The 13,997-nt window shown below is 35.8% G+C and overlaps 1 protein-coding gene across 1 annotated transcript in view; it reads left to right on the plus strand.

Moving 5' to 3' along the window:
* Positions 1-3,407: 3,407 nt before the first annotated feature.
* LOC106134551 (nose resistant to fluoxetine protein 6) overlaps positions 3,408-13,997 on the plus strand; it is a 28,701-nt gene continuing 18,111 nt past the window's right edge. The window contains exon 1 of the mRNA XM_013334636.2: positions 3,408-3,849. Within this exon, the coding sequence (XP_013190090.2) occupies positions 3,411-3,849 (439 nt within the window). The 5' untranslated portion in view covers positions 3,408-3,410. The remainder of the gene's footprint in view (positions 3,850-13,997) is intronic.

Raw genomic sequence — 13,997 nt, forward strand, 5'->3', positions numbered from 1 at the left:
TGCGCACGCGCGTCTCTGTTTTATCGCGCGAAGAACTATCGCTGTCCCGTTTCACATTATGAAAACGGCATGGCGCGTTCCATGTTACGGGAACTGGTACCTAAAATAAAGCCGGCATCAAAAGATTACTATGGATGACCGATGCTGATATGTGGCAAGTGGAAAAATGTAGTCTCTGCCTACCCCTTCGGGTATCAGATGTATTAATGTCGCTGGAGGTCAGTATGTAATTAAGACATTTATAGTCATAAAATGTCTTTACCCAGTTCAATCCCCAATACCAGCGCTCAAATTGCTGATTACAATATTAGAGTCACGTACTTTAAACCTTCAGAAGGGCATCTCAAAGGGCAGTTTATTATTCCCGAAAGACGCCGTGGTCTTCCCACTTGACAGCCAGTTAATTTAGGAATATTCTTGTGGTAACTAACGAGATACAAGCCCTTTCATCTCGTCCGCGGTGTAGTGGTTTGCTTGGCCAAGGGATAGCGATTAGCGATCCTTCTATTTGAAAAGTTATTTTTGAATCGATGCTCACCGAAAAATAAAAGAATGTTTTTTTTTTTATTTAAACATTTAAATTTAAACATGGACAAAAAATCTGAGTAAATATTATTTGTTGATAGATACATATAAAACTTTATACTTTTGAACATCAGCATTATAAACTACCGTTCACCAGCTGTTTCGCTTTCATGCAATGCCGTTTGGAGACTACGTTAATCCTCACTATCATTTGCACTCTTGCAACAAAAAATACAAAAACGCAAAAAACCTTTGGGCACAACAAGAAATATAGACATCGGAACGGCAAAAAAATAATAATAACGAAATCATCGGTAATTATAATTGAATCGGCATGGGTTAAGGAGGTTCAAGGTTCGATTCTATGCGCAAAATAACAACGTCCGCCGACACTGGAGGTCGCGATGCTTCCTATATGGGCGGATAAGGCTGGTAAAATATAAATTCCAAATTAAAAAGAACAAATCCATGATTAACGCAAATAATTGGAAACAAATGAGTTTATATTAGGATTACTTATGTATTTTTGTTATTTCTTCTTGAATGAGCACCTATTAAGTACTGCTATGCATTGGAGCAGAGAAACATTTCCTTTTTAATTATTTTGTAAGCGGTCATCAATATAATAAAAACAACAAATTATTCAATTAGGATTAACATCTCAAGGCAACTAATGTAGCTAAAAAATTAAAAAAAAAGAATTTATTTTTTCTCTAGTCGTTTTCTTTTCTTGGGCTTAAATCTAAAACAAACAATATAAATTTATCTAGAAACATAGTTTCCAACCTTTCTCTTATAACCAAAAGCTTAAAAGAGGCGGTACACCCATGAGGAACCACGGTTTCTTTTATATAATTTAGGTGTCACAGACAAGTGTATTACCGCTGCGTCGTCAAAATTATAAAATCCATACATTAGTAAAATCTTCTCTATAGAGTGAGTAGGTATGCAGGTCGCATGGGCGTCACTCCTTGACCGCTTAATTGCAATATCTTTCGCTACAAGTATTTATCGATACTAATTTATAATGTATCTTTTGAGCTCGTCCCTAATTGAGTTACAGATTTTTGTTATAAGAACTTGGTTGGGATCTCAACGTACAATGTTCATTTGTCCACGATTTACGAGATCTATATTTTTAAATTGACGTCCGGTGAAAATACTGCAGTGTAGTTTGTTCCGCCGCTTCTCCACACATGCGCTTTGGAAGCGGTAGAAGTTATAATTAGATATAAGTGTTGTGACGTCAATAAGTGATACCTTGTATCCAATTTTGAAAATAAATCTATTCTATTCTAACGATTCTTACTTAGGTAAATATTTTTTATGACAAGTACGTGAGCACCAATCTGATGATTGGACGTAACAGATATGACAACGCTTGTAGATCGTAACTCAATCTGGGTTTATAGGATCATCGTCCTATAACCAACCATTCTAAAGGAAAGTATGCTGAGCGGGTAAAGATTTGGTAGTTGCAGCGAAAAATTTATAAGCAATAAAAATATTTATTTAGAACACAAATTATATAAAACCTACGTACAATTTTATAAAAAATATACTATTAATTCGCAACGCCGTTTTTCGCTTGAAAAACTATCGCTGTCCCGTTTTACGTCCTTATAAAAAGCGGAACAGCAGTAGTTCTTCACAAGCTTAGCTTAGAAAACGAAAAATTTACATTTAAAATGGATTTTAGCAAATTTCCAGGGGAACGCTTAGCGTGAGCTAATCTTATTTTAAACAAAATTTTAGGTACTCATAAAGTTACCAGAAGTAATAGGTAACAAGTTTTCATACTAAATTGACTGATCTGTTGTGTGATTAAGTATTCCAAACTCCAAAACAATGCGTGATTATAATAAAAAAATGGCCGCGGAAATCTGATTGCGCAGTGACCATGCTTGAACGTAAAAACGGATATTTTACCTGTTTTTGTGTTTCAAAACGTAGATAACCTACGTTTTGAATAAATAAAACAGCATTTTCTCTTCCCGTGCAAATTGTAAAAGTCAATCAAGGAAAAGACTGGTAAAACTATTTTCTTCTCTATTAAAATTCCATCATGGGGTCATACTTACAGCTGAACGTGGCCTTTCAGTCCTTTCGAGACTGTTGGCTCTGTCTACCCCATAATGGGTAAAGACGTGATTGTATGTAGGTTTGTAAGTAAATAAATAAAAACATTGCAAGATATTTGTAGAAATTTCCGCGCATACGCAGTACCAGGTAACAGCTAGTTTGAAAAGATCGAATTCTCCAGAAAATAAGTGCATTTAAATTGTGGTATAGATTACTGAATGACAAAAACTGTTCTACTGAGCCTACCGACACCATACTTATTGGCCTAATATTTTTTCAGACTTAATGAAATGATGACAGAATTGATGTCCTGGAGTAAGCTATAATGAGAGTGACTTTTTTGATAACAATAAATAATAAAGTTATCTAGAATAAACTTAAATGCACATGGTAAAGCAAATTACCTCATTTTCTTCAGAATTTTTACACTAAGTGACTAAGAAAGGATTTTCCATCCTAATAATTACTATTTTTCATTTAAACCATCTTGTATGATTAAGAAGCTTATTCGTAGCACCTTCCCCACAAACGGTCTAACTGGTTATGCAAATAATGTTCTTAAACATGGATCTTCCTATTACATTTCCTGCGCCTAAGGTTTTCGGTAAAACCACAAAATCGGATCTAATGTGACAAATGTGTACATTATAATGAACTCATAAACTAACCTATACCAACATGAGACTTTAATCAGATATATAACAAACGTGGTCAACCTACTGGTCACTCAGAAGGTTAGCTCCTTACCGAGTAAAGCCTCATTCAGTTTGCGTACAGAAGCGGCGCGCGCGCACGCCTTTACAATGCTCTGCGCCGCAATCCTGACATTTGCGTGCACGTTCGCCGCGGCACAAACTAACGTAAATATAGATAGTAAAGTTTTACAACGACTAGCCTCACTTTTAGACTCTAACAGGACATTAGACACTCGCGAACTAGGCTTACTAAATCGCACAGCGGCTAATTTTGGGTTTGATAATGACATTGTGAGGAATTTGACTAAATTAGTGAGGGATACGGATGTGAGTGATAATGCAGGGTCGTATGCTTATGAAGAGGGCAGGAAAGACCCTGAGGAGCCGCCGGTGGAGAAGTCACCAGATTACGCGTCGTCGGTTGTGTTAGCAAGTGATCTTCTGTCGTTGACTTCTGCTGTGGCAAGAGTGAAGGAGAGAGCATGCAGGGAGCAGGGATACAAGTTTTTGGACGGTCTCTTGTTGAACAAGAGATTCGCTTTGCAGAGTAAGTTCAAAATGTTTATTAGATAGAAGTAATTCAAATATAAGATTTGGTTACTAAAGTGTTTCTCTTCGCCTTTTGATACAATAGTGTAATAATTATATACGCCATAGCGAGTTTAAATGTTAATAATATATATATATTATTAACATCAAACGTTTAAATTAATTACATTATAAGTTAACAGTGAGGTTGCTGACGTATTTTATTTCTTAGCTAGCGTGAATTAAATCTCAAAGTGCGTAGGGAAAAACATTGAAGACTCGTCCTTTTAAAAGGAAAACCTTTAGAATCTAAATCACCAATACACTCAATAATACCGATCAATATATGATCTTATGAATATTTGAACCCAGTGACCACAGAACAATCAATTGAGCTTTATTGTGGTTAAAGCTTTTGTCGCGAAACTCCGATGATATAGTGCGGGCTGTTTGGCGTGGTCATAAAGCGTAGAGTTACAGAAGTGTTACCAGCATGGTATATATATTCTATACCTACTGTTTAACGAGGAATATACTTCCATTTTCAAAAAGGCTCTAAAGAGGGCAAACAGCTATCTAGCTGGGTCTCACGTCTGAGAAAATTTGTTTTTCTCATATTTTCCCAAAATTATTTTCCTGTAGAAGATGGTTGATAATTGTGAGTATTCTGATGTCAAATTGAAATTCATCGTGCATGTTGACTAGCCTCTTCAATGAGCTGGTTAGAACTGGCTTAACCTGTACCTATAATTAAACACATTTCTGTTAATTTTGTGACCAAAAATTCAAGTGCAGTATATGCAATACTTTAAAATATTAAACTATTTAATTGATGGAAATTGTAATTATATTAAAACTTGTTGAACTTTGAGGTTTAGACTGGACATACAAGATTTTCAATTATCAAATAAATTTTAATGTGCGGTGTATTTAGAAAATTACCAATGTACGCCCGCGGCTTTGTCCATGTAAAACAAAAAATCCAGCTCGTCTCCGTTTGCGCAGAAACTCCAGGTATTCATTCCTCGTATATAAGGGATCTATATACGTAATTTGACATTTCTAGTTCAGCAGTTTGGCCTATACTGTGCGTTGATATGCCAGTCAGTTAGCATCGTCCTTTATATAATCTAATCGTAGACTTGTAGATATATTAAGGTAGAGTGTTTCATTTCTGTGTTATCGATTCTCTGTAGCGTGGTATAGTGCCAAATTATAATTGTTTCCAACAGAATTACCGATGCTTTGGTCAGTTTTCCGAACTTGTAATGGAATGAAATTGTAAATTAAAACTTTCATTATTAATCAAAAGGTTTAACGATAAACGAAATGGGTTCTGCTCTTGTTTAATTAATTTTACGTTAACTCGGAAAGACTTTGCTTTTTCCTAGAATTTAATAAAAATAATATGTAAATAACAGTAGCTATTTTTGTTTGTTCTAAAAATAATATCATTCACTCAGTGAAAGAGAGAATATTTCATACCTGATTTTTTATTGAAAGGTTAAATTTTTGGATCAAAGGGAGATGAAACATACCTTACCTTAGGTACCCTAATTTGTTTTCGCAGAACTAAAAATATATTATATTGCCCCTCTTACTTGGAGAACAATTCTTTGTTTATTTCAAGAGCACACACAACATTAATATACGTGACTAACATGTAAATAACCTAACTTGCATAAAGAGGCCATTTAAAAAATCACAGAATTGATAAAAGTTATACAGAACAGACACTCACACCTTCCCACTAAACTTAAATGCCTTATCGTTCCCTCGGATATTAAGAGTGGTCAAATTATGGCGGCGTAATTCCAGGTATGGCGTAATTCCAGGTTGCATCCTCACCTCTCTGGAGACGGACCCGGGGTCCGCGTTTGACCATGACACTCAATTGTTTAAGTCAGGTTTCACCCGAAGAGACGCCCATTTAATAGATACGCAATCATTGTAGGGGAACCTACCCATATAAGATGGTAAAAAAGGTTTCCCCGCGACGTGTTTCCTGAACGTGGTTAAATATATATCGTCTTCTTACTTAAATTATTTAATTAGGTATATTTATTATTAGTACTTTTCTGATTAATTATAAACAATTCTTCTTACTTCTTCTGACCTACTAGTCGCATGTCACTTTCAAATTTGTATCAATTTTATTATTAAGCCATCAAGGTAAACGTGTCTTCTGTGTATCATGTCCCTATGTATATAAATGCGCGAATCTTCTTCCTCTTAGCTTTAGTCCCAGTTGCATCCTCACCACTCTGAAGGGGAGCCCGGGGTAAACCCTTGACCATGGTTCCTGGATTGGGTGAGTCAGATTTTTACACAAAGCGACTCCCGTCTGACCTCAGCAACCTTTGCAGGGAAACCTAACCCGTATTGGACCATATGGTTACATATCCAGTTGCTTGAATATGAAGGTTTCCTCACGATGTTTTCCCTCACCGTAAGAGTATCGGTTGGTAATCAAACTAATGAACATAACTTAGAAAAGAGTCATTGAAACATGGCCGCGGTGGGATTCGAACCGGTGACTTCATGCGCAACACGCGTTTTAACCGGGCACCTTACCGATTCGACCACCGGCGCTTTGACCGGTTTGCGGTTGACAATAAATGTACCTACATAACTCAGTTGCGTTGTGATGTGAAAGAAGATGTAGTTACAGGAATAGAAAAGGGTATATTGAGATGGTTCGGTCATGTGGAGAGGATGAATGAAAACAGGTTGACTAAGCAGATATACAAGGAGAGTGTGGAGGCAAAGGTCGGAATGGGAAGACCTAGACGAACGTATCTTGATCAAATTAAGGACATCCTGATAAAGGGGCAGGTCAAAAGTACCCGAAACCGCCGAGCTTGCATGAAGAGAGTTAAGAATGTGGATGAAGCGAAGGAAGTATGCAGAGATCGTGGCAAGTGGAAAGAAGTAGTCTCTGCCTACCCCTCCGGGAAAGAGGCGTGATTTTTATGTATGTATGTATGTATGAACATAACTCAGAAAAGAGTAATTAGAACGTGGTCATGCTAGGATTTGAACCAGTATATCATGCTTTGTTCTTCGTGAACCGGTTATGGTACAAAATACGATCTTTCCCACTTTCATATGTATTCTCAGCTAATCGGCACAAAGTTCGTGGTTCCGCTAGATAATATGAATACTTCTTTTTTGTTTTTATAAAAAAAAAAACACAAACGTCATAGATGTGATCGAGTTTTTAATTGAAAATATTGTGTTCGGAATCCGGTTTTTTGTCGATGTCATATTTATAAAGCATTTGAACTTCTTGAGTTTTTATTTTGTTTGTCGATGTATTGAGTTCGATGAGGTTGGCTGGAAGTCATTTTGTAAAATTTTTGCGCGATATACAATAAAATATTAAATGTTAAGAGTATGGTGCCGTGTGGTTCCATGCACCAGTAGAAAAAATAAAAGGACCACTCCATCTCTTTCCCATGGATGTCGTAAAAGGCGACAAAGGGATAGGCTTAATAACTTGGGATTCTTATTTAAGGCTGTATGTATGTTACTATGTTAATCTTAATTCTAACATTAAGCCAAAAAGCTATCAGACTTTCGGGTCAGTCTATCACGCAAGGGATATAACGTGAGTTTTGAGAGAAGAGTATTACTCCGAATTTCTGCCTTACTTTCTAAATAACAACTAAGACTCAGCATTCAAGGACTTATGAATGAATGAATGAATGAAAAATTATTTATTCAAGTAACCAGACTCATTATGTTAGTATACTTATAACTATGTTAGTAGGCATAAATAAAAAATAAAAATTAAAATAAAATTAAAATTCTACAATTAATTACTGCGCAGACCACCCCTGCACTGTCCCCCCAGATACATTACAGCAGTGGTTTACGTAGACGCAATCCAGCCTGGCTGCAATCATGCGCAGGATGCTGTTGTCGCTCTCCCGCACCCTGCGCACCAGGGACGCACACCGCTTGCGCATCACAGTGTAAAAACAATTTACACGGGCATCTGCAAACATCCCTGAAGCGCTGCAGAAGCGAGGCAGCCCCAGCAGCATCCTAAAAGCGTTATTGTACTGAAACTTATTCATAAATCTTTCTCTTTTGAAGAGTCACAGATAATTGAATAATTGTACCAAACCAACCCCATGTCTGACAGCTATAAGTCGCCTTTCGCTTAATTATTTATAAAAGGTTTTTTTTTGTAATTTGTATGTGGTCAATATAGAGTAATGGTATTGAATTGTATCTGAATCGAATACCAACTCATGGCAAGACACACCTTTCTCTGCTCAACACTGTTCTTTATCTAGTAACAATTAGTTAGATTTGTGTTCGGAGCCAAATTTTCGTGAATATACATATATGGAAGGCCTTCCACCCGGAAAGTAGCGGTCGCAACGTAATGACCTTAGCAATATAAAATGCAACATATGCCCTTCTGTCTGTCCGTTTTTGTCATATTTACGAGTGTATATGTGCCATGTAGTTCCCGGCACCAATGGAAAAAATAATAGGATCACTTAATCTCTCTCCCATGGATGTCGTAAAAGGCGAATAAGGGGTAGGCTTATAAACTTGGGATTCTTCTTTTAGGCGATGGGCTAGCAACCTGTCACTATTTGAATCTCAATTCTATCTTAAAGCCAAATAGCTGAACGTGGCATATCAGTCTTTTCAAGACTGTTTGCTCTGTCTAGCCCGCAAGGAATATAGACGTGATTATATGTATGTATGTATGTATTATTATGGCGTTAATGACTCTTTGATGTAATAACACATAGAAAAATCTAACGCGATTAAATGAAATGAACGGTTTGTAAACTTGTTAAAAAAACTTTGTGAAAATTATTATCTGTACAATAAATGCCTACTTTTACTATAAATGCGAAAGTTGCTCTGTTTGTCTGTAACGCCCTAACCACAAAAGCGATTTTGATAAAATTTGGTACAAAGATTGAGTTGACACTGAGAAAGCACATAGACTAATTTTTAAAGGCGCAGACGCAGTTGCGGGCAATAGCTAGTTTATAATAAAACTTTTATATCCTATACGCGCGTTTTTGCAATAGGGAATACTCGTAACTATACTAACTTGTAGCTTTATTGCAAAACGATAGGTTTTTGAGTTGAGCGACAACGAACTTCGGTTTCAGACGTCACTTTACATTATAAATACACAGATAATGTAAGCACTATGTCGACTGTACTCGTGTTATAGTATCATTGTCTTAGCATACTCAATGGGCTATAAACTGACACATGATTTCATGATTCATACTTACGAGAATATTGACACGAGGTAAGTTCATTTTTTTGGTAACAAATGGTCTTCTTCCTCCTGGCTTTAGTCCCGGTTGCATCCTCACCACTCAGGAGAAGAGCCCGGGGTATGCTTTGGACCATGGATCCTTGATTGATTGAAGGTAGATTTACATGAAGCGACTCCCATCTGACCTCCGCAACCTTTGCAGGATAACCAACCCGTATTGCATCGATCATGGTTACACATCCAATTGCCTGAATGTGCAGGTTTCCTTACAATTCTCACTGTTAGAGCATCGGTTTGTATTTAAACTAATGTACATAACTTCGAAAATAGTCATTATTACATGGCTGATGTGGGATTTGAACCTGTGCCTTTTCTGCGCATTATTCATATTAACCGGGCACCTTACCGATCCAGCCACCGACGCTTGCGCACGTATAAATGCGTGAATGTGTGTGTATAAAAGTAAATTTTTGCTTGGTTTAATGATAGAATTGAGATTCAAATAGTGACAGGTTGCTAGCCCATCGCCTAAAAAAGAATCCCAAGTTTGTAAGCCTATCCCTTAGTCGCCTTTTACGACATCCATGGGAAAGAGATGGAGTGGTCCTATTCTTTTTTGTATTGGTGCCGGGAACCACACGGCACTAAAACACAAAAGTAATTAAACTTCATCATATTCAATCATCAAAGCCGGATTCGTGACAAGCAGGCATCAACTGTTAAAACTGAAATATTTAACCCGGATCAGTAATTTTCGATGGTGAAATATTAAAAACTAATTTATATATATAATTGTTTTTGTTTTCATCAAGTTTATCTCTAAAATAGCATTTCAAATCAAATTGCCATTAATAATCAATTACTTGATCCTATTACATGACCTCTTATAGTAAATAAATAAACTTATTTTTATCTACAAACCACATGCGATTAAACATTAATTATATCGTATTAATGTAACTAAAATGCGGATGTTTGTTTAATTTTTACGCAAATATAATTATGTATTTTCCTTACGGTCTAATGATTAAAGTATTTAATATAAGATTTTCATTTTTAATATCGCTTGAAATAAACTTTTTTTATCTACATACATATACTCACGTCTTTATCATTGCGAGGTAGACAGAGCCAGCGGTCTTGTATGTAGAGACTGAAAGGCCATGTTCAGCTTTATGGCTTTATAATAGAATTGAGATTCAAATAAGCAGTGATAGGTTGCGACCCGATCGCCTACAAGAAGGATCCTTAGTTTATTAGTCTTCCCTTAAGTCGCCTTTTACGACATTGTATTTTAATGTATAAAGTGACAGGTAACCAATCCGTCATTAAGAAATGTAAAAAACATTGGGCATTAAAGTATGTTAAATACAATAACCGTTATGAAGCAATATTTAAAGATATAATGTTCAATGTACGGAACCTTGCCGTGAGGTTTCCGGCACAAATATAAAAAAGAATAGGATCACTCCATCTCTTTCCCATGGATGTCTAAGTAGGGTTAGGCTTATAGCCTATCCCTTAGTAGCCTTTTACGATAACACCGGGATAGGCTTATAAACTTGGGATTTTCAATTTAGGCGATGGGCTAGCAACCTGTCACTATTTGAATTTCAATTCTGTCATTTAGCCAAACAGCTGAGCGTGACCTTACAGTTTTTCAAGACTGTTGGCTCTGTCTATCCCGCAAGCGATATAGACGTTATTATATGAATGAATGAATGAATGTACGGAACCCTAGCCACGTTACTCACAACTCCCACTTAACTACTATTTTAATAAATACACAATACTTTTTCTCTCTTGTGAAATTGATAACAATCGTAATAAATAATAGGTACTCGCAGTTAACAAACAAAGCCCTTTAATTTGACTTTAAGATGTGTAACCATAACAAATTAATTAGATTGTTTATTAGAATGTAAGTGGGTCAGAATAATGTGCAATAATTGTAACCTTAAATGCGCAACGGCTGCAGAATGCAACGTACAGTCAACTGCATGTCAAGTTACCCCACTCGGAATTCTATGGCGCGGTAATAGAGGCGAATTTGCACTGAATTCGGGTAGATTGTCTGGCTGTTGGCTGTACATCGCATTGACAAAGTGTGTGATTACTGAGTAAATACCGTTTAATATGTTGTATTGTTTTCATTTTTCATTATATGTCATTTGATTTTATCCCTCTTTCACTTATCACCAAAATATATAAAAAAAGATTTTGACTGACTGACATATTAATACAAATTTTTCTTCTTTATATAACTACGCCGTACATATCATGATGTGGCAATTTTTGGTACATTTAATTGGAAGGATGGTGCGCATAAAAATCTATGGTTGGCCAGTGTTCTAAAATGTCAGAAATCTCAAATCTTTCGACGTACGTTATTTACTTATTCAAAAACTATCTTAAAAATATTAACTGCTTAACGGACCTTAACAAATGAACAAAATAAGAAACGTGTTCTTCAATTATCAGTTTAAAATAAACAGGAGTAATCTTTTTTAAAAAAAAAAATTAGACGACGTACCGATGAGTTGGCGAAATAGCAAATTGAATAAAAAACACTATGACGCAAAGAATTTTTTGCAAGCTTCTTCAAAACTAATTTTAAATCAGCCTGATTTCCACATCCTGCCTTTGGCTTCAATTATAACTTCATTTTAGGGTACCGTAGCAAAAAAAAGGTACCCCTTTTTCTGTCATATCACAGCCATTTTATTTTTCATCTATCTTCAATCTATATAATTTTAATTTTTGTCCAACATAACCTAGGGGTTTATCGCTTAATAGGTCTTTGAAGATAATAATATGAGGTTAATAAAACAATTTTTGGATTATGCCAAATTTTTGCGAAACATAGTATCAAAAGTTTTAGTTTCCTTTAACACGATACAGGTATATTATCCCTTTAGCTCACTTACATGATAGAGACAGAAAGAGAGAAAGAGAGAGAGAAGGAAATTATATAAAAAACCCAGTAATAAAGTAAAAAATGTACAGAAAACCAATATTTATTAAGTCCGACTCGCGCTTGGCTTGCGTTCATAGTGAATTAAATTGATATTTTACATTTTTGTTAACGGAAAGTTACCGCTTATTTAGTCGATAGAAAAAAAGATGAAGTAACTGATCACTCAAAGTTTTGTACAATTTTGGAATTTTCAGCAAGAAATTAGTGTAATTCCAAATCGCCTTTCATTTCAATTCCCAATTTGCGTTATATATACCCGGGATTTGTCTACCTATTCATACAGACATTATTACTTAAAGGTTTATAAACTGGCTGTTTTGAGTTAAATATATAAATTGTACCAATGAATGTACATATGTACGTATATATTTGTATGTACGTACATTCATTAGTCATTCATCAGTACAATTTTATGTTTTTAAGTACTTAGTTGCAACAAGGAAATGGTGAGTGGTATGGATTGCGGATGTGCGGAAATGATGATGATTTAAATAGTTCCTTGCACTTGTGTTTGTTATATGCATACATACATATCACGTCTATCCCTTGCGAGGTAGACAGTGCCAACGTCTTGAATAGATGCTCGGCCACGTTCAGCTGTATGCCTTATTGATGAAATTGAGATTCAATCAGTGACAGGTGGCTAGCCCATAGCCTATAAGTGGATCCTTAATTTGTTAGCCTTGCCCTTAGTCGCATTTTACGACATCGTATGCCGTTGATATGTTAGTCAGTCAATGTCGTCTTTTGTATAAGTATTTAGATTTTAACTGTATTTGTAGAGAAAACTAATATCAGTTTGTACATTGTCTAGACTACACCAGACATTATATGATAATGTTATACGTGTACACAGATTCACTACGCAAACTGGTTTACTATGACGAAGCAATACACATCACGGTAGGAGATAATAATCGAATGTGTCATACTATGTTGACGTAGACATTTTAATTTTAAATTGCTGGAATGATTTAATTTTATCGAGTGACGAACGAAGCACTTCACTATAGTAAACAATAGATTTGGCCAGAGTTTGTAAGAAACAAGATGGAAGTAAACATAAATTATGAAGATCTTAATGTCAAAAAGAGAGACATTATTATAGTACAAATATTCCTCCAATTAGATGCTTCTGAAGTTCATTTTTCTGACCAATAACACCCACTGATGATCACTTAACTCAAAATAAAAGTTTTATTTAGGTTAGGTTTTCATGTAAATAAAAAAAATACCATTTACGAGTAGATTTTTTGGCAGACAAAAGGAGTAGAATAGGAAGAGTTAATTTTCCAGCAGTCTTGTTACATGAGACGTCGAAAAGAATAAATTTCTGTCCAGTGACTTTTTCAATATATGTCAGTGTTGAACAAGTATATACAAAGCTTGGTATCGGCGTTCTGACCCGATTTACAAGATGCAAGTTGTGTAATTGTTAGTGCTTACTGGTATTCGATTAAGTGGCAGTATTAAGCAAGAATTTAACTAGTTATTTCTTAAGTTATCTAAAGTTATTTCTTGCTATGCACAGAAGTAATATAATAGTAGTTATCACACTCACTTGTGTAGATATTTTGTACAGCGTGAGAAATATAATTGGATTGGATGTGTCATCATCATTCAATAGGGGTTATGTGCCAAGGGTTTCGGAGGGTAGTCGGTGGGCGCTTTATACATACATACATATAGTCACGTCTATATCCCTTGCGGGGTAGACAGAGCCAACAGTCTTCAAAAGACTGATAGGCCACGTTCAGCTTTTTGGGATGATGATAGAATTGAGATTCAAATAGTGACAGGTTGCTAGCCCATCGACTAAAAGAAGAATTCCAAATTTATAAGCCTATCCCTTAGTCGCCTTTTAAGATATCCATGGGAAAGAGAAGGAGTGGTCCTATGCCTTTTTTTATTGGTGCCGGGAACCACA

The sequence above is a fragment of the Amyelois transitella genome, chromosome 6 (genome assembly GCF_032362555.1).
Source record: "Amyelois transitella isolate CPQ chromosome 6, ilAmyTran1.1, whole genome shotgun sequence".
NCBI classification, from domain to species: Eukaryota; Metazoa; Arthropoda; class Insecta; order Lepidoptera; family Pyralidae; genus Amyelois; species Amyelois transitella.